Source organism: Lutjanus erythropterus, chromosome 3, assembly GCF_056507025.1.
Source record: "Lutjanus erythropterus isolate fLutEry1 chromosome 3, fLutEry1.hap2, whole genome shotgun sequence".
Classification (NCBI taxonomy): domain Eukaryota; kingdom Metazoa; phylum Chordata; class Actinopteri; order Lutjaniformes; family Lutjanidae; genus Lutjanus; species Lutjanus erythropterus.
In genome coordinates, this window is record NC_139319.1 from 11,539,765 (window position 1) to 11,565,309 (window position 25,545).

Here is a 25,545-nt window from a genome sequence, read left to right on the forward strand (position 1 = left end):
TTTGTTTTTGTTTTGCATTAATCCTCTCATAACCCTCCAGATTTCTTATGTGACCATTTGGAGGGCTCCCTTAGGTTGGGAATAACTGAACTAAACAATTAAAGTACATTAAATTAGTCAAAACTAGCTTCACCTCACCCAATTACAACAGACTTGTGCACTGATTCATCAGTATTAACAATCCAATCATGTAATTTATAGTGTATCAGTCACCAGTGCCATTTTCCTGCAGTCAGTACATAAACTTCTGATACTTTCAGTGCATTTAGCTTATAATACTAATGTACTTTTAACAGAGTAGGATTCAGCATGCAGAATTTATTTCTAATGTTTTTACACTTTTGTATTGTCCTTTTACTTTTAAATTAGTAAAAACCTGTATTTAGCCAACTTGATTGGTAGTGGAGTGTTACATAATCGCATGTGCATGTCCTCAATTACTGCATTGATCTCTTATGAGGACAAGTCACGTTTAACCAAAGAAGCTGCAATTAAAAGTACTCATTTGGTTAGTGGCAGTGAGGTATGCACAGCCTTCTTTGACATTCAGCCTGTCAGACTCGTGAATCATAGTCAGGACAGGTTGGGCAGGTACGCACATGAACATACACTCAGGTTACTCTTTTGTAGGTGTGTCAGCTCCACAAAACAAAACTGCAGCTAAGCATTGAGGCTTTTTTTTTTTTTTGCAGGATCAGTGTTGCTAGAGTCACCAGCGCAATTCTAATTAGGGGCTTAGGGTTGCCAAAATAAATAATCAACATGTAATGACAGAGACATTTGCATCATAGTAGCAGATTAAAACTCTTCAGTATGAATAACCTGAAATTATGCATTAGGAAAGATTTTAAAAAGCCAACTGACAACACTTCTTTCACATTAAATCCACCTCTTCATATCAACATGTTTCTCTTTAATGGCTTACAGACAAAAATAACTTGCATTAAGAAACATTATAAATAACAAGTAAGACACGAATCAACGGAACTAACGTTTGCATATCATTCATCTACTGGAAAGAAAACTAAACTGATGAGTAAGAAAAGCACGGAGCACATTTGAAATTTAAATGAACAAACCCAGACACATTGGTAACTAGGCCATTGAGTAAACACAGAACAGACACAACTACCTGTTTTGCATCTGGTTTGACAGAGAAAATGGGAGGAAAATGAGCAAGGCTGTAGTCATTCTAGACATGTCATGACAGCAGTGTTTCTTTTTTTTTGTTCATTTAGAAAATGAGTGTGCAGCTCTGAAAAAAAAGTGCTTTTGTGAGAGATTATGCAATATTCCAGTGGTAGTTTCTAAAGAAATGAGACCACAAAAGATAGACAGGGGTAAATATCTTTGTACGTTGCACTTTAAAGAGATAGTTAGGGTTATTTGATGTGGGATTGTTTGAGGTAGTCACTGACAGTAGGTGCCACTTGGCAGGTATTTTAACTCCCACCCACCAAAAAAATCTCTATCAGTTTAAGTGTGCGCTACGTTTAGAATATTTTCACTGCTTTACCTTGCCGTCAGAGAGCTATTTCCAACAGGACGCTGCCGTTATATATACTGAACACTGATCTCTTAAAACAAACCAAACTTCATGGATGAAATCACCAATTTTACATCACAGAACACGGGTGTTGCTGGTCTACTATTGTGTGACTTTGGGTACATTGTGTGACTGGGGTGTGTCGACCACCATCCTCCGTACCTAACACATTGGCTACTGATAAGTACCTCAAACAACCCCAATTCAAACAATCCAAACTATCCCTTTAAGTCCTGGAAGAGGGCACTTGCAGAAAACGGTTTGTAAAACTCAGAGGGCCATTTTATTTGCAACATGAGAAAAGAGGTTCTGCAAAAAGTTAACGCACTTTAAATATTTACAGCACTTGTAGTCATAACATATCCTAAACATATCCTCTGTAATTCAATTCTCCCATCAGTCCTGGTGCTCCTTGTGAATGAAGAACCAAACGAGTTTGCCTTTTTCCTCTCAGAGCAAAAGTAAAACAGGGAAAATGTAGGGGGAAAGTGCGCCAGCATTTGATTCCAAACCATCTGTTTAAACCATATAAATTAGATCACTGGCTGCACAGATGTGTTAAGTGTTGATTCCTTTCCATCATCAACTCTGGGATCTCAGTTTTCATGCAAACAGGTGTCCCAAAAGTCAGGCTGCTAGGTTGTGTTTATCACAGAACTCGCTCACCCCTCAGTCACAGCCACTAATGGTTTGTGCTCGTCTTCTCCGGTTGCACTAAAGCAACATATCGGCTGATAATGTCCATCTGCCACAGCAAAATTACTGATATCCGTCCTTATTCACAGGCCACCACAGGCCATAAGTATGAATCCTGATGAATTTATTTTCACTTTAATATACAGAACATAAAGTAGAACAGCTGAGACCAGGCACACCGTCTTCAAACTGAAGCTTAAACACTTATTTTTCCCTTACTGTTACCAGAAACCCTGGTAAAGAAGTTGGCAGTCAGTCCAAGTAGTCAAAGTCCTCGGGGATCCCAAAGGCTTTATTGATGCGGCTGTCATCAAAGGCAAACTTCTTCTTTGTCCATGACTTGATGGAGAAAATATTGTCTGAAAACACAAATCAAAATCTTCGTTTAATGAACCAAAATACATGGTGTTATAAAGTATTATTGATAGCGCAGTCAGTCTGGGATTTGGAGAATATTTTTGGGCTTGAGAATGATGACTGAGTCCAAGAACAAACCATCTGTCTCACTGCTCTGAAGCGCTTGCTAAAATGCTGTTTTGGCAAAAGTTGAGTTATTTTGGCTGAAGATTTGATTATCACTTCCTGAAAACGGAGCATTTCCCCCCAGGGACAGTCTCCCACACCTGAAAATAATCTGGGCAATTACAGTGAATTTGGTGGGTCATAACAAGGGTCTTAGCAAAGATTTGGGGTGGGGGTGGGGGTGCAAAATGTTGCTAAATGCAGATTTGATGCCATATATCTGTCAGGTAGAGCTGTGCATGAGATGGAATTTAACTAAGTGTCTGGAAATGATCCTGATTGAGACTTAATTGTGTTTTAATTTAGTTTATTTATTCATTCAGTTTTTATTTGCATTTTTTGGCTACTTCCCTCAACTGTCATGAGAAGCTGAAATATTTGTAAACCTGACTGATTAGCTTCACACTAATCTCTGCAAATTCTTTGATTCAATTAAGAATCCTTGATGAAGGGTGCATGTAATCACTCCAGTCCATTTCAAGTTAACCCTTTGTTAAAGGCACTCTGTTGACTGTAGTGTGAACTGCTGTCAAATCAGGACTGTTATAAAAAGTCAACATCTGTGAGGGTATGAGGATGTTTAGTGCCCATGACATGGGTAACCTGCTCATGTGTGAAGGCCCCATTAAAGCTGAAAGGTACATGCAGGTTTTGGAGCAACATACGCTGCCATCCAGACAACTTTTTTGGATTGTCTTGCAGACATCAAATTCAGAATGAGTGTATATTGACAAAGAATGTTCAGACTAATTGACTTTATTGTTGACCATTTTGTCTTTGTACTGTACTCAACTGAATATATGCAAATCACTGCATTCTGTTTTTATTTCCGTTTTACCAACTTTTGTGGGACAGGGGTTGTAGATCACACAATTCTACTTAATAAATTCATTATGGCTTCAGCAATAATGTTATCAATTGGATGAAATCCTGTTTAAAATGGTAAAAAAAAAAAAATATCTATCTAAATGGCTCCTTTTCTTCCTAACGAATGACTTTCTGTGGCATCCCACAAGCGAGATGCCTTGGACCACTAAATGCACACATGTTTGCTGATGATGCAACAATCACTGCGGTAACAGAATATTTATCTAATGATTTTAAATGTGTCATCAAAAGGGCAGAAATGACTGTGAAGTGCAATAGCAAATATTAGAACAGCTGTCTGTTAAGTTCAGAAATTACAATTTTACTATAATGCAGCCTTTAAAACCGGAAAAATATGACATGTCATATCACAATCTAAAGATATCACTATAATATCAATATACCCAGCCCTGTGTTAAATGTTTAAAAAAAATAAAGGAAGAAATTGAAGCCATGGTACTTAACATATGACAATGTTAAATTTAAAGAGGGTACAGAAGTCAAATTACTGGGAGTAAAATTACAAAATCTCTAATGAACAGTTTATATTACAGATCTTTCTAGAAGAATCATGAAAATGGCAGGAATGGTTGGATTAACTGCGAAGTTAAAGACTTAAATCAATATCTCATAGTCTGATCTACAGTCACATTAATTATTGCTCTGCAGCGTGGGGGAAATGCAGCTCAGAAAGATAAGAGGAAACGGCAGACCACACTAAACTAACTAAACCAGGCAGCAAAAATGTGTTTAAGGTGTGGGTTTGAAAAAGGAAGTGAACTACATATAATAGAGTGCCGGCCCTCAGGGGCAGAACATGCGAGACATCGTTCTAGTGCACTAATTTTGCAGTTGTATGCCTCCGCTGAACAATCACATTACAGTTTACATCCATGTCTGTCCAGACTCATATATGTATTGAAGACTTTAAACTGTAATAAATTATATTAAATGTATTTTTTGGGAAAATAGAAGCTGTAACTTTATTGACATGTATGATTCCAGTGAATAATGTCCAGTGAGAAACATGCTGTCTTCACTTTGAGACTATTTTTACAGAGAAGTGCAGAGGACTGATAGAGAGCTGAACACTATGATGTCACAGTGAAGTTGACCTTTGACCTCATAATTTTATCCCATTAGGCATGGAGTCAAATGGTCAAATGGTCATTTTGTGCAAAGTTTGAAGAAACTCCCCCAAGGTGTTCTTAAGATGTTGTGTTCACAGAAAGGGGACGGAGAGATGAATGAATAACCTAAACTGACTATGGTTTGATTTTATTTTTTGCAGGAATCTGTACCAAATCCTTCATGACATTCATTAATTTAAAAGTTTTTTGATTTTAACAAATATTGAACCTGCGATTTAAAAATAGCAGGAAGCCATATTGCCATTTCGATAATGTCTCGATTTATTTTACAGCCCTAGTAGGTACATTACAGCATGAGTGCCAAAGTGTATGATTAGATATGCGTTATTAATTATGTGTTAAATTCATTCACAACAGCTTATAAATCCACTCGCAACTTGAAAATACTCAACAGGGATGTAATAAGTGACACTTTATGTTCTCTCTATTGCAGTTTATTTTACAATCTGAAATGAGTTACTATGAATTAAAGGAACACGTCTGCGTGCTTTGAAGTAAGCTGAAACTAAATCAAATCACTTCCTGTAGATTAATGGCTTTTTTATCAGGAGCTAAAGTCAATAAAATCTGAATCATGATATCAGTAAGGCCTTTCACTTCACATGCGACGATATGCAGTTGAAGTACATTCACTTCGTTAAGGCTTGTAAGTGAGTCTTTGTGTGCGGGGTGTGTCCCAATGTGTCAACGCTACAGGTAAAGCCGCACAACATCGATTACAGAGACGCTGAAATAATGTCAGCAGTGACAGCAGCGCATGACCAACGTTTGATGCAGCCACTTCTTCCGACAAGATTTGGTTTTGCTGTGTTGATTTTAGTGTTTGGTCAAAATGCATTAGCGTGACAAATTAAGTTACAAAATATACAGACGATTGAGAGAACTGATGAAATAGTGCTGTAAGTTGCAACAGGACAGCTGAGCTACAGCTTGAAGTTAAACAAAAAAAAAAACTGCACTGAATTTGTCCTAAGGCAGCAGTTGCACACACTTTCATGTTCATATGAATTCGTTTAGTAATGTCCACCCCAGATGAGGGGAAGTACAAGTCATGGAGGAGGCAGATATGACTCACAGTTTCTTAAAATGAAAATAATTGTAAGGAAGTGCAGAAAAAATGTGCCAACTAAAACTGACAACGTGACTTTGTTGACCTGAAGAGTCAAAACACCACCGGCCTGGCTGGTTACCATGATCTCCAAAGGTCAGCTGTCTCCAAGGTTACCGCTTAGGTCAACGAATGCGCACACACAGAGTCTTAAGTGTTGACTCCTGGGAGGTGACATGCTGAACACAAAGTGCCCTTACAGCTTGCACTGTGTGAATTTGAGAGGTTTAATGGAATTGGCCCTGCCGCGGAGATGCTTGAGTTATTTTCGTGCTGGACAGTCAGAGGCAGCTTTCTCAAATAACCATTGTTGAATCCAGAGGCTGCAGCTAATGATGAGCTGCAGGGATCATCAGTCGAAAGAAATTGTCATGGCAATTATTTTGATAATCGATTGAGACCTTTAGGTGTTTCTCAAGCAAAAATTCAAATGTTTTTGTTTCCAACTTCTCAAATGTGAGTATTTTATTGTTTTTACGAGGGGATATATGATAGTAAAGTTAATATCTTTGGGTTTTAGACTTTAGGTCGAATAAAAGAAAGTCACACTGGGATCAGTGAAATTATAATGAGCATGATTTTTCACTATTAACGATTGATCGCTTAATAGAGCAAATAATCTGCAGATTAATTTAGAGCCTGATAACCAATACTTGATTTTTAGGGCCAATGTCAAGACCAGGGAGTAAAAAATTTTGCCCTTTTTTTTTCTTTTTTTTGCAATGACCCCTCAAATGTCAAACATTTTTGACAATGATATGTAATGAAGGCAGAATATTTTACAATCTAACAATAAACTTTATCGTACAAAAAAAATATCAGGGTCTTGAAACAGTAAACTCTCACTGGTATTTCTAATAATTATTCATGACTAAACATAAAAACACACATTCATTTGGTCTGAAAAAAACAAATAAATAAAAAAAGTAGAAAACAGATAAAAATGTCCATCAGGGTTGTGTTTTCAAATGTCTTCTTTTGTATGTACAAGACACCAAAACTGCAAAATTTTGAATTTGCTATAATGGAAGACAAGGTAAACTGCCAAATTCTCACATTTGAGAATCTGGAACAATCAAATGTTACTTAAACAATTAATCAATTATCAAAATAATTGCTGATTCTTTTTCTGTTGATCTGAATGATTAACCAATTGTCTGATTTCAGACTTACTACATTTTAACTCAATTCAATTTAACTGCACTTTCAGTGTACTTATACTGAGGAATACAACATATTCCTCATACATTGTTTTGGTGATTGACCACTTGGAAATGAGACTCGTTGAGAACGATCAGCGATCCTCTCTAAAATCATTTACTCCACCTTTAAGTATATATAAGATGAGAACCAGTAAGATGCAGTAAACCCAAAGTGACAAAGTCCAGTGCAGTAGCAGTCCGTGTACCAATCAGTAAAGCATAAGTGGATAAATTATATAACATATTGTATAATATAAATCATGCTTTATATATATCATATAATGACAATAACAGTAATAATAAAACAACAGTGCAATGTCATATATATTAAAAAGATATGACTCACCTGTCCACCTGGAAACAGCGTCTTTTGCTACAATATTTGACTTTCCTGCAAAACAAAATTTATGATCAATATGTGTATTAAGCATCGTCTTTGTAATGTGTATTAAGAGTGAATAATTATTTGCTATATTGTTCAGACCAATGGAAGGAAAAGACTACAGTACATGCAATCAATTAAAATGTTATGGTCTCTTTCAATTTAAACTGGTTTAACACGGATGCTTCTACATGACCCACATAAACAGATGACACCATCAGTGAGATGACTGGCTATTGTTACTGTTAATACCTGCCGCCAGGTCGGATTCTCTTTGAATTCCGACCTGAAGAGCCTGTGTTTACATTTTCCCTGGCAAAGTTATAGGGTTCTGCAGTTAATATGAAACAGAGGGAGATATTTTTCTTTAGATTCAGTTTTATTTTTGATGTTGTATTTTGCAGCTTTGGCAGTGGAAACATACGTTTGTCTACTGGTGCCTCCAAAATCAACAAGATATCAAAGCTCCTTGAAGCAGGTTTAATTACGCTGTGTATAAAGAGTCACATTACAGATGAGATAAACAGAACATCATCATCCATTTTGAGTTGTAAATCCATACAGTATATGTATGTTTTGTGACTCATTTTTATGAGCTCACACACTGTGCATGTGTAAAAGAGGTCAAAAAATAAATGCTTAATGTGACAGCCCAGCCGGACACAAATGAAAGTCTGCAGCAAACAATATCTTTATGGAGGAAAGTCTGGTCAGCGATGTGACGGTTGGATAGCAACAATCATGCTGCATGAACAAAAGGTGACTTACTATTAAATTAAAGTGGACAGTTCAGCCTACACCTCCCCTGCAGCTGTGGCTGCAAAGAGTCCATCGAGACAGCTGAAACAGAGCTGAACAATGTCCTCTGACTGCATCACATTCTGAGTGACATATTTTGTGACCCATAAACCTGAATCCTAAAACAACAGCAGGTAACATCATTAAGTTGCTTGGCTGGAATAATCACGTTACCTTTTACCAGTAGTGAAAAATAACCTCTTGTTGAATCCACAGGAACCATCAACAGACACTTATTTGGCTGCTGTGCTGAGGCTGCGGCTTCCTAAAATCCAGCCAATATAAGCTATTTTAAGCCAGGCTTAATTTTCAGCAGGTTTGGCAGATTTCTCCCTGATTTGCGCTTCAGGAAAATCAGAAGAGCGATGCAGTCCAGGAACTTGTTCAGCAAAAATATGTGCTCTGGTTGTCACAATTTGTGGCGTACTTGTGGTGGTTGGTGGTTTTTTTTCCCTTCTCATTCCTCTCACCATTCCAGGTCATTTCAGAAAGTATTGATAAAGGCACAGTGAAAACAAAAGATATACACAAAAATAAACAGCAGCTGCATGTGGGAGGCACTGGATTAAATAACTTCTGACTCATGGAGATGTTGTGATTTCACATTATGGATGAAAATTTGAATGCCAAAAGAAACAACTAAGGGGTACACAAGCAGACAAACTTCTTAACCACAACACTGACTCTGCAGCTGTCATGGACCACTGAGTTTTGACTTTTGGTTTGCTTGTTGTAACTGTAAATGAGTCTGAGTTGGCCTGTGTGACTGTCAGTGTTGTTGTACTCAAGATCGGTCTTGAGGTCTCAGAATGAACCACATTTTTATTGGTCTTGTCTCGGCCGCAGACAAAAGAGCATTCCGGATTTTATTTCAAGACCAGTCAACACCACAACTACGGGGATATCACTAAATTGCCCGCGAATTGTCTGATTTATTTGATCATATTATTGTGACAGGATGTAAAACTTACTGCTTCAAATGCAACCATTAATTTGACTCATCAATTAATTCTCTGTTTCCCTCTCAGTCATAACCACATATGCTGACTGCAGTGGTGCACACAGCAGGGCATCAGTGCGCCCTGTCGGCTCAGCTCAAGGCATGACAACATAGGTTAAATCTTAAAACTGTGGACTTTTCTACACTGTACAGCTTGACACCAGACTATAAAAAATACAGTATAGACCTACAGATGTGCACTACTGTTCTTTTCAGATTAACTGTTAAAATATAAAAGGGAAAAAAGGGAGACAACAGGAGAGAAAAGCAACATACTTGGTGTCTGAGCAGAAATCTCTTTTGCATTACTTTCTAGACACAGCAACATGCTCTCCTGACAGTGATTTGCGGCAGGCTCAGTAAATCTCCCACTCAGTCTTTTGTCCTAGAAGCTCAGAATAGTTTTTATTTCAGGTGGCACAGGAAAGGAACAATGGCTGAATCTTAGTCTTTTTTTGGCTTTTACTGTGGTATTGCATTAGGTCTTCTTGGAAATTCACTAGTAATGGTACTGACAACTAAACTTTTGATATCGTGGCATCCACAGACTCTGGCAAAATTAGCTATCTTATGTTAGCAATCTCCCAACATCTGTCACCCAAAGAGATTCAATATGTATTTGCTATACACCTCTGTATATATTGTGTGTTTCAGGGTGCTGGTTTCAGTTGCTCACATGCTATTGGCCACCTAGTTAGGTGCAAGCTACCTAACTTAGATAACTTATTGAGGGATATCAAATGTATTGTTAACATTGTGAGAGTATGTAGACCTATGTAGCTGATTTATATAAAGTTACATCGACATTAGCTAATGTCAGCAGACATAAACGCTAAATGCTGTGGTAACGCTCCCTCACATGGGCGAGATATCTAGAGATGTGGCTCCATTTGGTCTCAAAGTCTTGGTCCTGACTTGGTCCTCGTTTAGGTGGTCTTGATTACAAAACTGTTGACTGAGCTAATCTGTTGTCTCTGACCAGATGTTAAAAGGGCATCCTAAACATTGAATAAAACAATATATCATGTAAATGTAACACATAATAAAAATCATGCACAAGATAGTAGGGTACACACCCACCAATAAATGAAGCCACAGTTTAACACACATTAGTTCTTTCTTTCCTTTTGTAAAGTAATTTAAGAATTAAAAAACTGCCAATAAATCTGTGTGCTGTCTCAGGTTTCCTTCAGTATGACTGTAATTAAAATGTGTGAATTCATGTGAAACTTTTCAGCTTTGTGTTTCTTCATATAATGTTACACCTGCCATTCACACGGCTGCTGCTGTGATTTCTTTGAGGCGTTTCTTGCTCCTCCCATGTCTGGTGATTTTTAACCCCACCTGTTAACCACGGCAGCTTATTGTGTGTATGGGTGTGGTAACCACTGTAAAACATTTTGACCTGACAAATCCAACTTCATTCAAACTGCTGTCTGTCCGCTTGTTGGCACCATCACTAATATTTTCAGAGGTAATTACAGTGAGCACAGCGTGTGTGCTTTTAATAGAACTTTGGTTAGATGAGAATCAGTTACACACCGACTCCAATCCACAAATGTGTTTACGTTTCAGTTGGATTTGCCAAAATGTTCGGTGGTTTTCTCATTCTTACTTTATATACGACATCATGTGGTCTTTCAAGTACGTAGCCAAACTGTTTTAACATCAAGAAGGTGTCTTGGCTTTGTCTTCCAGAAATATGCAGCAACATCTCTAAACAATTGCATTTCTTTTTTATTTACGTTTTACACAACAACCCAGCTTTTTTGGAACTGGAGTTGTATATGTCACCATTAGTTTTTTCTTGAGTATACTTTGCCACTATGAATGTCATATCCACATCTTTTTGGGCCAAAATAACTAGATTTTAGTTTTTGTGATTTTCATCTAAAATCCTTTATATATAATTACTGGTTTAAAGTATACTTTTATGGGGCTTGAAGTTTCCTGTTTCTAAAATCTTGGCTATGACCCTGACTATTATGTATTATATTACTGAAGTATTATTCCTGATGCATCACTATGTGAGTAGCTTCTACTGTTTTAGTGCACGTTGTAACTGAGTACATGTAGTTTGTTACATTCCTCCACACAAGACATTTGCTGTATAGATGCTCTCTGAACCACTTCTGCATGAACAGGTCTGAGCCCATTGTGCAAGCTCAGTCCAGCCCCATCAGCGGTAGACATAACATCGGGTCATAACACTCCGTGCATACGCAGCTCTCAGAGCACAATTCAAGTTTGACTGAGGGTAGATGCTTATCTGTAACAAAGCTGTGCGTATGTGGTGTCGTAACAAGAGAAGAAAATAAGATCAGCAGGCAAGTTGAAACAGTGATAAATATGAGAACAAAGCACAAACGATTGAAAGAGAGAGAAAGCTTCTCTCTTCTCTGCCTCACTGACTCTTCGGTTTATCTATTAAATCTGGGTACATTATATATTATCCGTATCACATTATATTACTTTCACTGTCTATCACACACGTACAAGTCGAAGCAGGACATGTGCATTGTTAAGAAACTGAGGTTTTGCTGCAGCTTCAACTTACGGAGCCAAAACCAGTGAGTGCTGGGGCATCTAATTTTACCAGATCAACACAAACTACTGCCACAAGTCAGAGAGCAACTCCACAGAGTGAACACAAGAGTTCACACAGATGTCAGTTAGTTAATAGATAGGAAGGCCCTGAATTCCTCATGCACCCCCTGGGAATAAAGATAAACATCTAATATCTGTTTCATTTTCAAAGAAGATTATGTGACCAGTCTGGCTTAATGTTTAATACTTAAATGTTTTGTCAATATTTCAAGAGGAAAAAAACTTTTCAGAGTCTGTTCGGATAGCCTGAAAAAAAAAAACCAAAACTAACTTTCCTGAGGTTTGGACTGGGAGTCCAACAGCTGTTGCAGAGATTAAGCCTGGCAATAAGTTTATCACAGGAACCAGAGGCCGAGTTTCTGTAAAGGGCCAAACAGCGCGACCATGAAGTTATTTCTCTTGGTCGCAATAAAAAATGTTGAAGGATATTTTGGATTCTAGCTAAAAATAAAAACTCTTCTTGTTCTATAAGGACACAGCTCTCACTTTGGTCACTGGATGGCTCAACAGCCCCAGTACCCCACACTCCCCCAGTGTCCCCCTTCAGGACTGCCTTTGAGACACGGTTGTAGGTCGTCTCCAAGTCCACAAAATACATGTAGACTGGCTGATCAAAGCTAAGCCATTTCATCTTTATGAAATCTTTGTTTTCATGAAAATTCTGTGAAATTAGAAAAAAAATGTGGTTTCCATCTTTTTTATATGGAATTTATTGTTTGTTGATCTCTTCCAAATGGATCTTTAGCAGTATAAGGTGTTCATGTTATTTGGTGCGACCACTTATTATTGATTGAACCACACGATAACAATAACTATATTAAATTCAAAATAAAAATATAAAATTTCTGTGGGTGGGATATTAATCACTGATAGAATTACAGAACAAAAACATGAGCTAATGATTCACAAAAAAAAAGAGAGAGAGAGAGAGAGAGAGAGAGAGAGAGAGGGAGAGAGAGAGAGAGAGACAGACAGAACCTGTAAAAAAAACAAAAAAAACAAAACAAAAAAACAACTCAACTAGCCGAGAAGTCTAGCTTGTTTTTCAGGAAGCACCAAATCACAATTCATGAGAAAAGTGGACAACAGCTCCCCATCCAGTAAAGAATTCAACCTTCTGATCACTTTCAAGTCCCTACATGGTCGAGCTCCACTTTACACTTCAGAACTTTTAACCCCTTACTCTGCCCTGAGACACCTCAGATCACAGAATAAAATTTTGTTAAAAGTGCCAAGGTCAAAACTTAAAACAGAAGGAGATGATGCTTTTATGAACATCAAAGCAGCTGAATCAGTACTCCAGTTTAAAAAGCTTCTAAAATCCCACAGGCTTTGTATGATAATTTTCCGTATATTTAAGTATTTAACTTTATTCTTTTATATCGATACACAAATAAAGTTTATTATTTTATTACTATAAGTGACGAAGAACCCTGAATATAGACCATGGTTGTGCCAGACTATCCATGGTAGTCAAGGCAACGATACCTGCATTCAATCCCTTTTGTACCTGGAACTAGAAAAAATTTATTCACAGACAATCACTGCAAGCGTTCTTTGAAGCAATGTCCAAAACTGCAGCAACTGCTCATGCACACTGTGTTCTGAATGTGCTCACGTTTTGCAAAGGTCATAGGTTACATGGCTTATTTTTATGCAGCTTACTAAGCCATCTCCTCCTTGTGATCTCTGTGAAGTCCTGAATAAATCGAGTGAGCACACATTTGAACGCACATTTGAACGCACATAACTAGCAGACCGCCTGCTGCGCCATCTCATTAAAGCCGAAAGCATCAGTATGCCATCCCGTGCACATCAAATTTTATGAAAAAATGTTCCTTGCTAAATAAATGTACTGTGTCAAACACTCAATACTGGACATCCAAATATATCCAGCTAGTACTTAGTTACCTAATAGATGACTGAGTCTTCATAGACATTTTTCAGGTTTGTTTGTTTGTTTGTTTGTACCTGTGGGTGGATTTGGTCTAGTAGACAAGGCATCCATCTTGACACACATTTTAAAAACAACCCAGACAACAGACAATCACCGAACATGACTATTGGCCTTGAGTGAATGTAATTACCTCGGCTGAGTCCAACAATTAACTTTATTTAAACTAATTTCAAAATATCAGACTTTCTCATTTGGATTTAAGGGGATTAGTCAGGAGTTATGTGCCTCTTTTTCCATGTGATTGTCAGTAGACAAGGTTATTGTCACATTTGTGTGAACACACACCCTTTACCACAGGTCAGCTGTAACATGAACACAAAGCAGGTGAGGATTTTTGTAATACCACTAATAGCTGTGTGCACTGTGTGGAGGTGTGTTACAATCAATAAATAAACCACAGCCAGCAGCCTTAAGGCTTTTAAAAGCTTTCAACTCCAAACCCCTGAGGCTGAGAGTGCAGAGGCTGCAAGGATTATTTAGGCCACAATTAAAACTGACATGCAAGTCTCAAGATCTGAACATAGATGTCTTTGTCCAGGAAGCCTCACGCCATTCACTGTTACTGTCTTGCAACCAGTTTGTGGTTCAGACTGACAGCCTAAAACTGACATAAGAGCGCATCTCAAACACTTGTCAAGTGACCACATGTGACAGTTTTCACTTCCTTGTACACACTTCATTTTAATCGTGAGAAACTGTGACCCTGCTGCTTAACAGAGAGTTAAAGACGAGGACTTCTGTGACAAGTGCATGCGCCTCGGTATAATGTCTCAAGTATGTGTGACACAGGCAAATAAATTGTATTTAACTGTGTTTGGGAATACACACACTTGGCAGTCCTTCAGGCTGTGTTGCACCAACAAGGATTTATTTCAAACCCAGCTGAATCATAGCTTAACTTTAAATTATGTTGTACCAAACTTTTTAAACTTCCTTAAAATTTAGAAGGATTAAATTTAAACCTTTAGTTTTTACTTTAAACTTAGATAGTTTTTTTCTGTTGCAGTAAAACTTTAAACTTAAAATTCAAAATATGATCTAGTATTAAGTCTAAACTTACACTTGAGGAGGTTTAACTTTAAAATGGCTGCTTTTTTGAGAAGGACTGGCCAACTGTCTCTTTCTTTCTTTCCCATTGTGAGAGTTAACCAGGCTAACTAACTTTTTAGATAGCTAGAAAACAATCTAAGGCTTTGTCCAGGAATCTAGAGCAGCTAAAAGTGATCTCTATTTCTTTTAATTTGGGAAAGCAAGTTCCGTATAGTTTAAACTTTAATTTTAAATTCAGTTTACATCAATAAACTTGGATTTACTAAACAAGGATTAGTTAATAAATTGTGCAACAGGGTTCTGCTTAATTTTAAATCCAGATTTACTCATTTTAATCCTGGTTTTACTCAACTCTGATTAGAATGAATCTTGGATTAAATTCAGCTTTGATGATGCAACCCAGTCTCAGTGCAGTAAGGTGAGCATTTGCCTTCATACGGCTACAAAACATACGTTTGTGATCACGTCTCGTTACCATTTAATTTGACTAAAGTAACTGGATTCCTGCATCTTTTAAATGTATTTACAAGCATTCACACCTTATTTAGAGCTATCTGAACATTCAGGATAGCGTTCAGTGAATGTGTGAGAGGGGAATTTGGGGGTGTAAAGAGTGTTTTTTCCACATCCTGCTTGTGTTTATTTTAGCACTATGAGTAGGTGAATTTGATTGGTGGCCAAGTTCATTGCAGCACTGTTTATCTGGAGGTTTTTCCTGGTTTCATTTCATTAATGCACCTATCTCTGTGTTGATGTGCTGAACAGCTAAAAAGGGTGCAAAAATATTCATGTCTGCCAGCTGTAGAACAGGTCTTATTTTTATCACCCTAACGCTTGACAATTTGTGGGAGGCTGCACTGAAATAATCAAGCTCCTAATGTACAATGTTGTGTTTATTATCTGGTGTGAAACCAGACTCCACCACCTCAAACGGTTTGTTTCTTGGACGTTGCCCAAATCTTTCCCCTCTCTCTTAATAAATAAGAAGATCCTCACCGGATGCAAAAAGAAAAAAGGCACCATCTGCCTTGATGAGCCACCAGTAGTCCACTGCTCCATCTTATTCTCTGGTGAGTCTAATTACTTTCTATTTAGGACAAAAATCACTTGAAGCTTTCACGTACAACAGGTAACTACAAACTTGCTTATAGCTTGTTACAGAATACATACAAGATTTTAAGTCAAAAAATTATTTTTGCACCACAGAGAAATCACCAGTGCCAAAATGATAAGATAAGCCTGCTAGCTAGTTTTGACTGGGCCTGAATGCTTCACTGTGAGGTCAGCGCTCATGGGATCTTCATTACTGTCCACAGTCAGGCTGTATCGAACTCTCCTGGTGAACAGTACCGATTAATCTTAAAGTTTTACTGTCCAGAGTCTGGATAAGATTGGTTCACTGAATACACAAAGGCTGGCACAAATCCTACATTCATTTTTATTCATGCAATTTGTCAAAAACTGATGCTCACATGTTTATTTGAGGGCCTCAACTTATTAGAATGAAAGTAGCCTACTGTGCATAATTAAACATTTTTAGTAAAACCCACTTGATCAGTACAACATCACAAACAGCTCCATCGCAACAACGTGGGCTATTATTGTCCCTGCAGCCCATTCAGATTGGATTTTATGCTTTGTATGGATTAAAATAAGCAACGCAACAGTTATTTAAATTGTCATATTTTCTCTTTTGATTTCATAATTGGAGAAAGCAGAAGCGGAAGGTGAATATAGAAGCAGAAGGAGGATTTACTGTCATTCTGGTCACTGACTCCTGTTATATTCAGTGTTTGCAGAAAAGTGCTTCAGCTGCTGCAGAACGCTCTACACTGAGTCCATTACATTTGTAGTTTACAGTCTTCAGTGGTTTGAGCTACAGAATAGAGTGACAGTTTCTATTATAACCCTTCAAGGTGCTCGGATTCTTTAAACATTTATTCTAGAATATTTCTAATGTATGTTTGCTTCAGGTTTATCACACACTGCACTCTTTAGTTTAATTTACTCAAGCATCAGACATTTTTTGTCAAATGGTCAGAAATAAAAGGAAAATGCAAAGACAAGGTAAAACAGACCCATTGCCTTTACTGTACGTTCATTTGGGGGGGTGGGTTAGTCATGTTGCATGTACTCACTCATCTCTTCAACAACTTCTGGGTCACAATCCCTGTATTTCTCCAGGTCGGCCTGCAGCTGAGTTCGCTCCTCTCTTAGAGCGTTAAGCTCCTTCAGCAGAGAGCTTCTCTCTTCCTGCACACACGCGCGCACACACACAGTTCATTTTTGAGAGATTAAAAGTCTTACTTAACATGGATTATTCATCTAATTTTGAGTTAAAAATAGCTAATTTTTTTCTGTCAAAGTGGGGGAGCATTGAAAATGTTCTTACTGTATCTTGCCGTCCCACTTTGGCTTTTCCCACGGCTTTCTGTAGAGACTCTTTCCGCTGCTTTACTTGAGAATTCTTTTATGAAAGTAAAAAAGATTTACATAAGGCATATAAAGTAATATAACAGGAATTCTCCTGAATTCTGCCACAAAAATAAACACCATTTGTCATGAAATTAGCATTTTGAATTAAAAAGTGATTAAAACAGTTACGAGGACGAACAAATAATCTCCTAAAATGCAACAAATCAACACTGGTTACCAGAGAGCAGGCGTTTATCTGTTACATGTACCCTCTTAAAATCTTAATTGAACATGACTGCTCAACAGTGCATTAGAGGCTAATGGTCATTAGCACTAATTCGTAATTATAGTGCTGTAAATGCAGCTGTTAAAGCATGCTCTAAAATTAATTTGGCAAAAAGAAAGGAAGCTGTGTTGTAATTTGTTGGTAAATTATAATTTCTTCATACATTCTTTACAAAGCCAACAACCATAACATCATCAAGCACACAAGTTTTAATCTCTGTGTTAAATAGATGATATAGTTTTAACTGTCACATTCCACATCATGAGTCTACAGTAAATCTAATGATCAGCTGCTGTGACATGTCATCCGTGTAATGCTTATGATATAATCAGATGTCATTATTTTGAGACAGATTGCTGCTCGACAGCATTTAACTTCTGCCCCAGAAATCTGGTGGCCAACAGCCTCAGAGGAGTCACCTCCCTCACACCATCTGTCCGCCATGCAACAGGAGAGGGAAGTGGGACATAACAGACGCAGAGAAATTCAAAGACAAGCTGCTTTCTGTGTTGCTTTCTTTGACAATGAATCTCTCACAAAAATCAGCAACTGTAGCACAAGAGATTTTCAGCTCCGAGTTACAAATAAGGCTCATTGTTTTGTTTTCTTTGTATTGAGGAATTTATCTGTTTACTCTGAACATTAAAAAGGTGCAATATTTAGGAATTGGCCACCTGTCAAATTCATACTCCATACAAATATGGGGGCACCATATCACCAGAGTAACTGTAACGGCTGTTAGCTGGTTAGCTCAGTTAGCCATGCAGCTAGTTCTAGCTAATTAGTCGTCTTAGCTGACCTTAGCTGACTTATGAATGTTTTAAACTAAGAGTCTTGCATAATGCACCTTCAAAGAGGTGGAAATAAGATAAAGAAAACCCATCTATATTTAAATCTAACCACTTCAGGGGAATTTGCTCAGAATCAGCAGCTCATCTGTGTTTTCGTCCCATTTTTCTGTCATCTGAAGTGTTTTCTGGGCCGTGCTCATCATATGCTGACCTCATTTACTGTAAACTACAGGGAGCCGTGTCTTCTGGCAAAAATCACAACAACCTTGGGTTAAAGTCTGTTAAAAATACATCTTCTCTATAATTAATATAGTTTTTCAGTGGAAACTATAAAGAGATATTGTGCATTACAGTCTATGCTGTAAATAGTGAGTTGTTTGGTATTCATTGTGTTTTGTTTTGTGACAGTTGCAGCTTTTGGGATATGAGGGCACTGTTTTCAGACTAAAACTGAGTCCCCTCTTGGGCTGTGTAGGGCAAGAATCTGATACAAGTCACAAAATTCAATATATTATGAATTTTAGAACTAATTTAGGAAAACTGTCATAATATAAAGAACACAACACCATATACATAAACTCTGTGTATAGAAAAGTTAACTTTTTAGGCAATCAAAATAGATAACACTACTATCTAAATGATGCACTGCCACAAAATTTTGTACGTAAACTATCAATTAAAAATTAATACAACGTTTTTGAGAATCTGTCCAGTATCACAAAACATAATATCACAATACTCAAGTGTTCTGATATAAGTTCCCTCACTTGTTGCTGCAGCTCCTCCAGTTTGTGCTTGCGAGTGTGCAGGGCCTTGCTGGGAAAGGCCCAGTAGTAGTTGGATGTACCAACCCTCTCAGAGTCCACCATGTTGTCGTCCACCAGGCTCTGCAGCACATCCTTCACAGTCATGGGAGCTTAAAGCAGCAGAGAGGGGAGAGAAAGGTCCACAGAAAAGGTTACTTTTTCTCTCCGCCTTAAGTATTCATTAAATACTGGACCAAATGTAAAGCCCATAAGACTTGATTCTGTGGAGGCAATGAATGAGTGACCTGTAATGTTGTTTCACTTAACCTTAATGATTTTTATTTATTTCCTCTCCTTTCCTGCGTCTCTCTGACGTATTTGTAATTGCTCCTGTGTGCACTTTTTCACTCTCCCAAAATGCACAAAGTTCTTAAACCTTGTAAAAATCTGTGGACAACAGAGGAAATGACGAAGCCCTTGTTTCCATAGATGCCCGTAATATAAACTGCTGCTCTAAACTAAAGATTTTTCTAAAAGAAAAAAAAAATAAAAGGGGTTCACAATCCTCCATTTTCTATCATTACACTGCCTTCCCAGCAGAGCTGATGCTATTTGTGGATCGTTGATTTGATTAGTGGACGACTGATTTATGGAGGTGTAATTGCTACAAGCTTAGAGGACTTAGAGCAATAGAAGATGTGTCTAATGTTAGGTATAATATTGCATTCTACTGAGGGTTTTAAAAATACAAGTCAGCACCAGGTCTCATTTTTACTGCTGGCAAGGCTCAGCACTCAAAACTAAACCCACACATCTGTAGCCTATCTGGCCATTTTATACTTATCTGAGTGAACATTGCATGAGAGGATGTAATAGAGCAGGAGTTCCATCTTGAAGAGTGTCAGCGGTGAAATGTGATACTCCCACACGTTTGCTCAGCCGCTCCGCTGTGAAACTGAAAGAGCTTATCTGCTGCGTTAAGAGCTGAGCCGCGCTGAGTCCTGAGAGGATGTTGAACGGCAGCAAAAATAAAGACGAGGACTGAAAATGAAATGGATCCGCGAAAACTCTGTGTGTGTGCTGGACTTCAAAACTGTCTTTTCCAGTCCTCTGTCTCTTTTTTGCTCGTGTGATTCAAACAGTTCTCTGCCTCTTTTCAACCTCAAACTATTCTGGCTTTTAATGGTTACCAGTATATCATTATTACCACTCTTTTGCAGTCTAGCTGAGATCACTCACTTGGCCCCTTTTCTCACATTTTCTCTCCTTCTACAGGAACATGTGTCCATAATGCAGATCTCTTGTTGCCCCCTTCCCCCATCACTCAGTAACTACATCATGCCCAAGTAAGGGGGTCAAAAACATGTGCTTTTAATCACAGCAACACGATCCAGTTTCTCCAGATTAATGTCCACTTTAAAACAAAAAGCCCTCCTCAGCTCACCTAAACATACACTACACTGTTTTGTTCCTCTGCAGGCTCTTCTAGCTTTGCATTTAAAAATCCAAGTATGTATTTTCATAAATTTCCCCCTTGATACTCATAATGTCTGGTTCCATGTTGACATTGAGGGAATATGTTTTATTTCAAAACCAAAAGCTTTCAGCAGTTTTCTGCAGTATGAGATTACTGCCATTGATAGGTCTGGTTCTGCTTATACAGACTAAATACAGTTACGATGGCAGCAGCTAATCCTGGTTGCCATGGTGATTCAACAAGCATGTCACCACAATGTTTTCAAGAATGCATGAGGGTGTTGGCACTCATTGTATGGTCTTAAATAAAAGATGGTATTTTACTTAAATACCCTATTTGGTATTCATGCATGTTTTATCCCATTTATTACTCTTCAAGCAGACTACAGTTCTATTAAAGGAGAAATCTGTAAAATATTAACTGTACTAAATTGTAAAATGACCGTTACGTGTCATCAAAGATTAAGCTGAAATGCTCGCTGCTCTGACAATGACAATAAAGTCACGGTGTCCTCCTTTGAAATTTACATTCTGGGCTGGAATAACTGTCGTTGTATACCAGTTTCACTTTTGGAGCAACTACTATGTAGCGGTCAACAGATAATATCAGAGTCCTACTCAAAATCACCCTCTTTGTCTCCATCCCACCATCAAATGAACAGGCAAAAACTGTGAAACCACATCCCTGTGCAAATTACCAGAACTGATGACAACTAAATGAACTTACAGGCTCAACTTATAACAAGTGTGTATTTATGGGGCATAAGAAATGATTAATAAGTCCGGCAGACAGTGAGACAGGCAGTGACTGAACTCCAGGCTGAGTTTTACATTGACAGACAACTGACAGTCATAAACAGCTGATCAGCTGGGAGTGTAGGACTCGTCATCACATGTTATTGTTAATTTATGATCTTGTGCTCATCTTGAGGGGTGGGGGAAACACCACACTTCAACCATTGACCGAATATTAAATAGGATTTCAATCTAAATATTCCACCTATAAACCAAACCATACTTTTTATATCTTTGAAAATTTGCCTGTTGCCTGTAATAAAGCTCATGAAAAATTATCTTCTGGTCTCACTAACAATCATGCCAAAGTCTAAACTGGTCCAACAGTCATAGATTCCCAAGTGTGAGTAAGTTGTGGTTGACAGTTCAGAGTGTAAAAGTTCAGACTTTTTAAACAAAGTGTAATCTGACTAAAATAAATTTGGTGAAAGCGTTCACTGTCGATTGCACACTCACACATGCTGAATGACTAAGTGAAATATGATGTCAGTGTGGTAAATTGGCTACAAAATACAACAAAAAGCAGTGTAGTCTATGAAAATATGAGAAGAATCAGTTCTGAAACATAGCAAATGTAAGAATTTTAGTGCATCATGTTTTCCCTTTTAGAAACAGTGAGTGTCTCCTGTTCAGACTCAACTCCAACATTCATATTTTACATTTAAAACAACAGAGTTGTCCTTCCTAACCTTTAGATTTGTTTAATTTATTCAGTTAGAGACCAGTGGCAGAAAATACTATACATATTTTACTGAACAGACCAAGAGCCAATCTGAACACTTGACCAGTGGGACACATGTGGACAGATACATTTTTTTTTCAATTCTGTCTTTTCTTAAACTGTTGATCGTCACTCACCTATGCCCTTTTGCTTCGGGGCGATCTTCTCAATGTCTTTCAGCTGAAACACGTCTTTCTACAAAAAGGATGAGAGAACACGTTGAAGGAAAAAGATTAATTCTATATCACAGTATCATAGAAAAATGAACAATTTAACATCTATGTAAGTTTGTATCAGTGTTTAGTTTTTGACTGCAACTTATTTGGGGTCTCTGGAAATTTAGTCAAGGGACAACTTATGAATTCATCAATGTTTTAAAATATAAAGTAACATGACTTTGCCTTTTGAGGTAACGGTATTCTGTGTTTACCTGTTTTAGGCAGCCTATACACATTTCATTTTGCTTAGTTTTATTGCCTGATATTATTTATATAAACTGTGTTTTGAAAATTGTTTTCTGATTTTGCTGGGTCAGTTATGAAAACTATTGGTCTGGATGTGCGCGTAGATGATGTGTGGCAAAGAGAGCCACAACCACAAAGTGATGCATTCAAGAGCCTGTTCTGTCTTCTGCAGGCGTTTAAAATTAGAACACAAAACCTCCTCGGTGTCTCTTGAGAATAAAGTCTTTACATGTCCATTTATGTTTTGGTGATAGTTTGCATGTTAGCTTTTATCTCCTTCACAAACAGTGGGCAGCCTCAATCAATATTAGCAACATTAAATCGATATTCTTCAAATTCAGACTGTGTTAAAGAATATAAAAAAAAAACATAACAATACTGGCCAGGAAGTTAAAGTTATTAGCTTTTCAACCCATGTAGTCACAGTGAAATCAACACAGTTCAATACTTGTTCTCAGATAACAATGGTCAATACTCAAATAACTATAATACCGGGACCAGTGTGTGTTCATGTAAAGTACCTCAAGTGAATAATGCAGCCAGTTCAAGTTCCTTTTTTTTTTACACTGCTGCCATGTTGTGAAACAGCCTTTTGCTTTACATCAATTGTTGAAACAGAAGATGGAGTTTATACAAGTCAGGTTAGGACTTTTATATGAAACAAGGCAACAGATTTCTACTTAATTCTGCAATAGCACTACTACTTTAACTGTCCCTTTTTTATGTTGTAGTTACTTATAAATCTTGAAATGTGGTGATGTGTCTTTGGATTTCAGTTATGTGTTATTTAGTTTTTATGATGAATGTCTTGTGCTTCTCTGTGTTTTCTTCATCTTCTTAAGAAAACTTTGGAAATGTTATCACTTAAACACATTATCTTGCGGCTTTGCTGCCTGTGTCTGTTAATCCATAAATAAAATCATCACAGCAGGGATATGTTATTGATATGCTTCCTACTTTAAACTGTGATATGGTCGCCTGCTATGGGAAAACTCACTGTTTCAAAGAAAATCTCCATCATGCGAGTTCTCTTCTCCTCCAAACTTAGTCCTTTCTTCTTTGACTGTAAGAGAGAGTTTAATGAAACATAAGACAAGGATCATTTCAGCTACAGCTGCTAATAACCTACTATATCACAGAGCAATAAAATAATATACAAGTGGCGGTAAACAGTATGACAGCTTGATTATATTTCCATGTAAATATTTCCTATTATGTAGCATGGAATGGAATGCAATGAACAAAACATTAACACATAACAAAACATATCTACCATTTGCAGTGGTGCAGAAATGTGCATTTTAGTATAGGCCATTACTGCTGCCTGTGGTTGCTCTTTATTGCACATGTCTATGCTCGTATTATTAGTGTGGTTGTAAGCACTGGGCAACAGCCACTCAGCGAGGCAGAAATTATCTAGGACTGTGAATCTCGGCTCACAGAATTCACTAAACTCATAAATAAGTCAGGAAAAGGAAATGTGCTAGAATACATGTTGAAAAAAGAAAACAAGTAGAGGTCTTATAATACTAAAAACAGTGGGAAAAGCCTGGAAAAAATGGTTCAGTTGTCATAACCAGGTTGAGGCTTGGGCACTGTGGACCAAGGTGTGGTTTGGCTTTGAATGGGGAAACACCCTGATGGCAAATGTGAACGTGACACAATAAGACACGTCCTCATCCAGAGCAAGAATTACTCACTTCCAAGCTGTGCAATGACCTGAGAGCAGCCGGAGAGCCTAAACTTTATTAGAACAAGTTGTTAGTATTAATTTACATCCGTCTAACAAGGTCAGGTTTCTCTCCTGGTAGTTAACAGAGATGTTCACCTTTTCTCCGATGTGTTCCTGTATTCATCTGCCTTCCATTAAGAGACATGATGACCGCCGATTACATGAAGTGGATGTATCACTACTAACGATACAGTAATACGGGTCCATATCTAGAAGGGAAGATCAGATCCGCGAAAGATCTCGCGAGAGTGATCATTTTAACCTAATTTTAGCCTTTCGCTCACCCTAAGTAAGTGTTCTCTTGCCTAAACACATCCAGATTTGCAGCACGGCGTTGTTACATGATAAAAAGCAATTACTTTGTACAAGGTGCACAAAGAAGAAACAACGCGAAAGAAATCTCGCGAGTTTCGCAAATCAAGGGTTCCCTTATAAACACAACCGCAATGCAGAACTGATACGTGAACGGAGATCCTAAAATAAATCTAATATTGACATTGTGACACTAAAAACGGTAACGTATTAAGTGTATACTGTAACCCTAAACTAGTTTGTATGAAGTAGCTAGTCAATTTAGTCGACGCCGCTTGGTAGTTAGCTTAATTGATGTTAACGTTAGCTGAGAGCTAGTCTGTTTATGCTAGCCTGTGCATGAGCGTCCCAGGGGTACTACCACAACAACAGCATGTAAAGATTAACACCCGCTTACCATTTTGTTATGTTGGCTGTACCGATAGCTCTCACTAACATGAAAGTTTCAGGGACTTTCGTTGTAAACTGTTATGTGTGTAACGTTAAGTTAATCCAAACAAGCAGACAGTGGCACTGAATTTCCCGCGGAAGGCTGACACAGAGCTCTGCTGCTTTCAGGTTCCCTCGTAAAACTCCGATTTACCTGGACCGTTGGGATGTAGTAACAAACCATACACACCGTAAATGTTGATTGCACTAATTTTATTTATTTCAGAAGCCAGAATGAAATTAAGAAGAAGGATGCATTATAAATTCATTTTAAATTTTTGCCCCATCATTTTGAGTAGTTTTAGTGAATGGTTCGCTGCAATCGTAACTATTTCCGACTATTATGAAGGCAACATTACTTTAAAGGGGAGGAGCGATATTGCTAGACTTCAAATCGTGATTTTCTGACGCCCCCTGCTGTCTAATAAAGTACATTGCATAAATAGAGAAAGGATGGTCCAGACTGTATTGTCAAACGTTTTAATTTCTGTT

At 37.7% G+C, this 25,545-nt stretch overlaps 1 protein-coding gene across 1 annotated transcript; it reads right to left on the reverse strand.

The window, feature by feature from the left end:
• Positions 1 to 889: 889 nt before the first annotated feature.
• Positions 890 to 25,166, reverse strand: mnd1 (meiotic nuclear divisions 1 homolog (S. cerevisiae)). The gene is made up of 8 exons (XM_084715005.1): positions 25,022 to 25,166; positions 23,578 to 23,643; positions 22,254 to 22,311; positions 19,146 to 19,294; positions 17,279 to 17,353; positions 17,025 to 17,139; positions 7,439 to 7,483; positions 890 to 2,601 (listed from the first exon to the last, which is right to left on the reverse strand). The coding sequence occupies exons 1-8, from the start codon at positions 25,022 to 25,024 to the stop codon at positions 2,495 to 2,497; spliced, it is 618 nt and encodes a 205-aa protein (XP_084571131.1). The 5' UTR covers positions 25,025 to 25,166; the 3' UTR covers positions 890 to 2,494.
• Positions 25,167 to 25,545: the final 379 nt, after the last annotated feature.

Excerpts from the sequence above, each read along its gene's own strand:
- mnd1 (XM_084715005.1), bottom strand. Across the intron at positions 17,140-17,278 it reads AAGTGGGACGGCAAGATACA|GAAGAGAGAAGCTCTCTGCT; the intron begins GTAAGAACATTT and ends GCGTGTGTGCAG. Across the intron at positions 7,484-17,024 it reads AGAAGTTGTTGAAGAGATGA|GAAAGTCAAATATTGTAGCA; the intron begins GTGAGTACATGC and ends TTTGTTTTGCAG.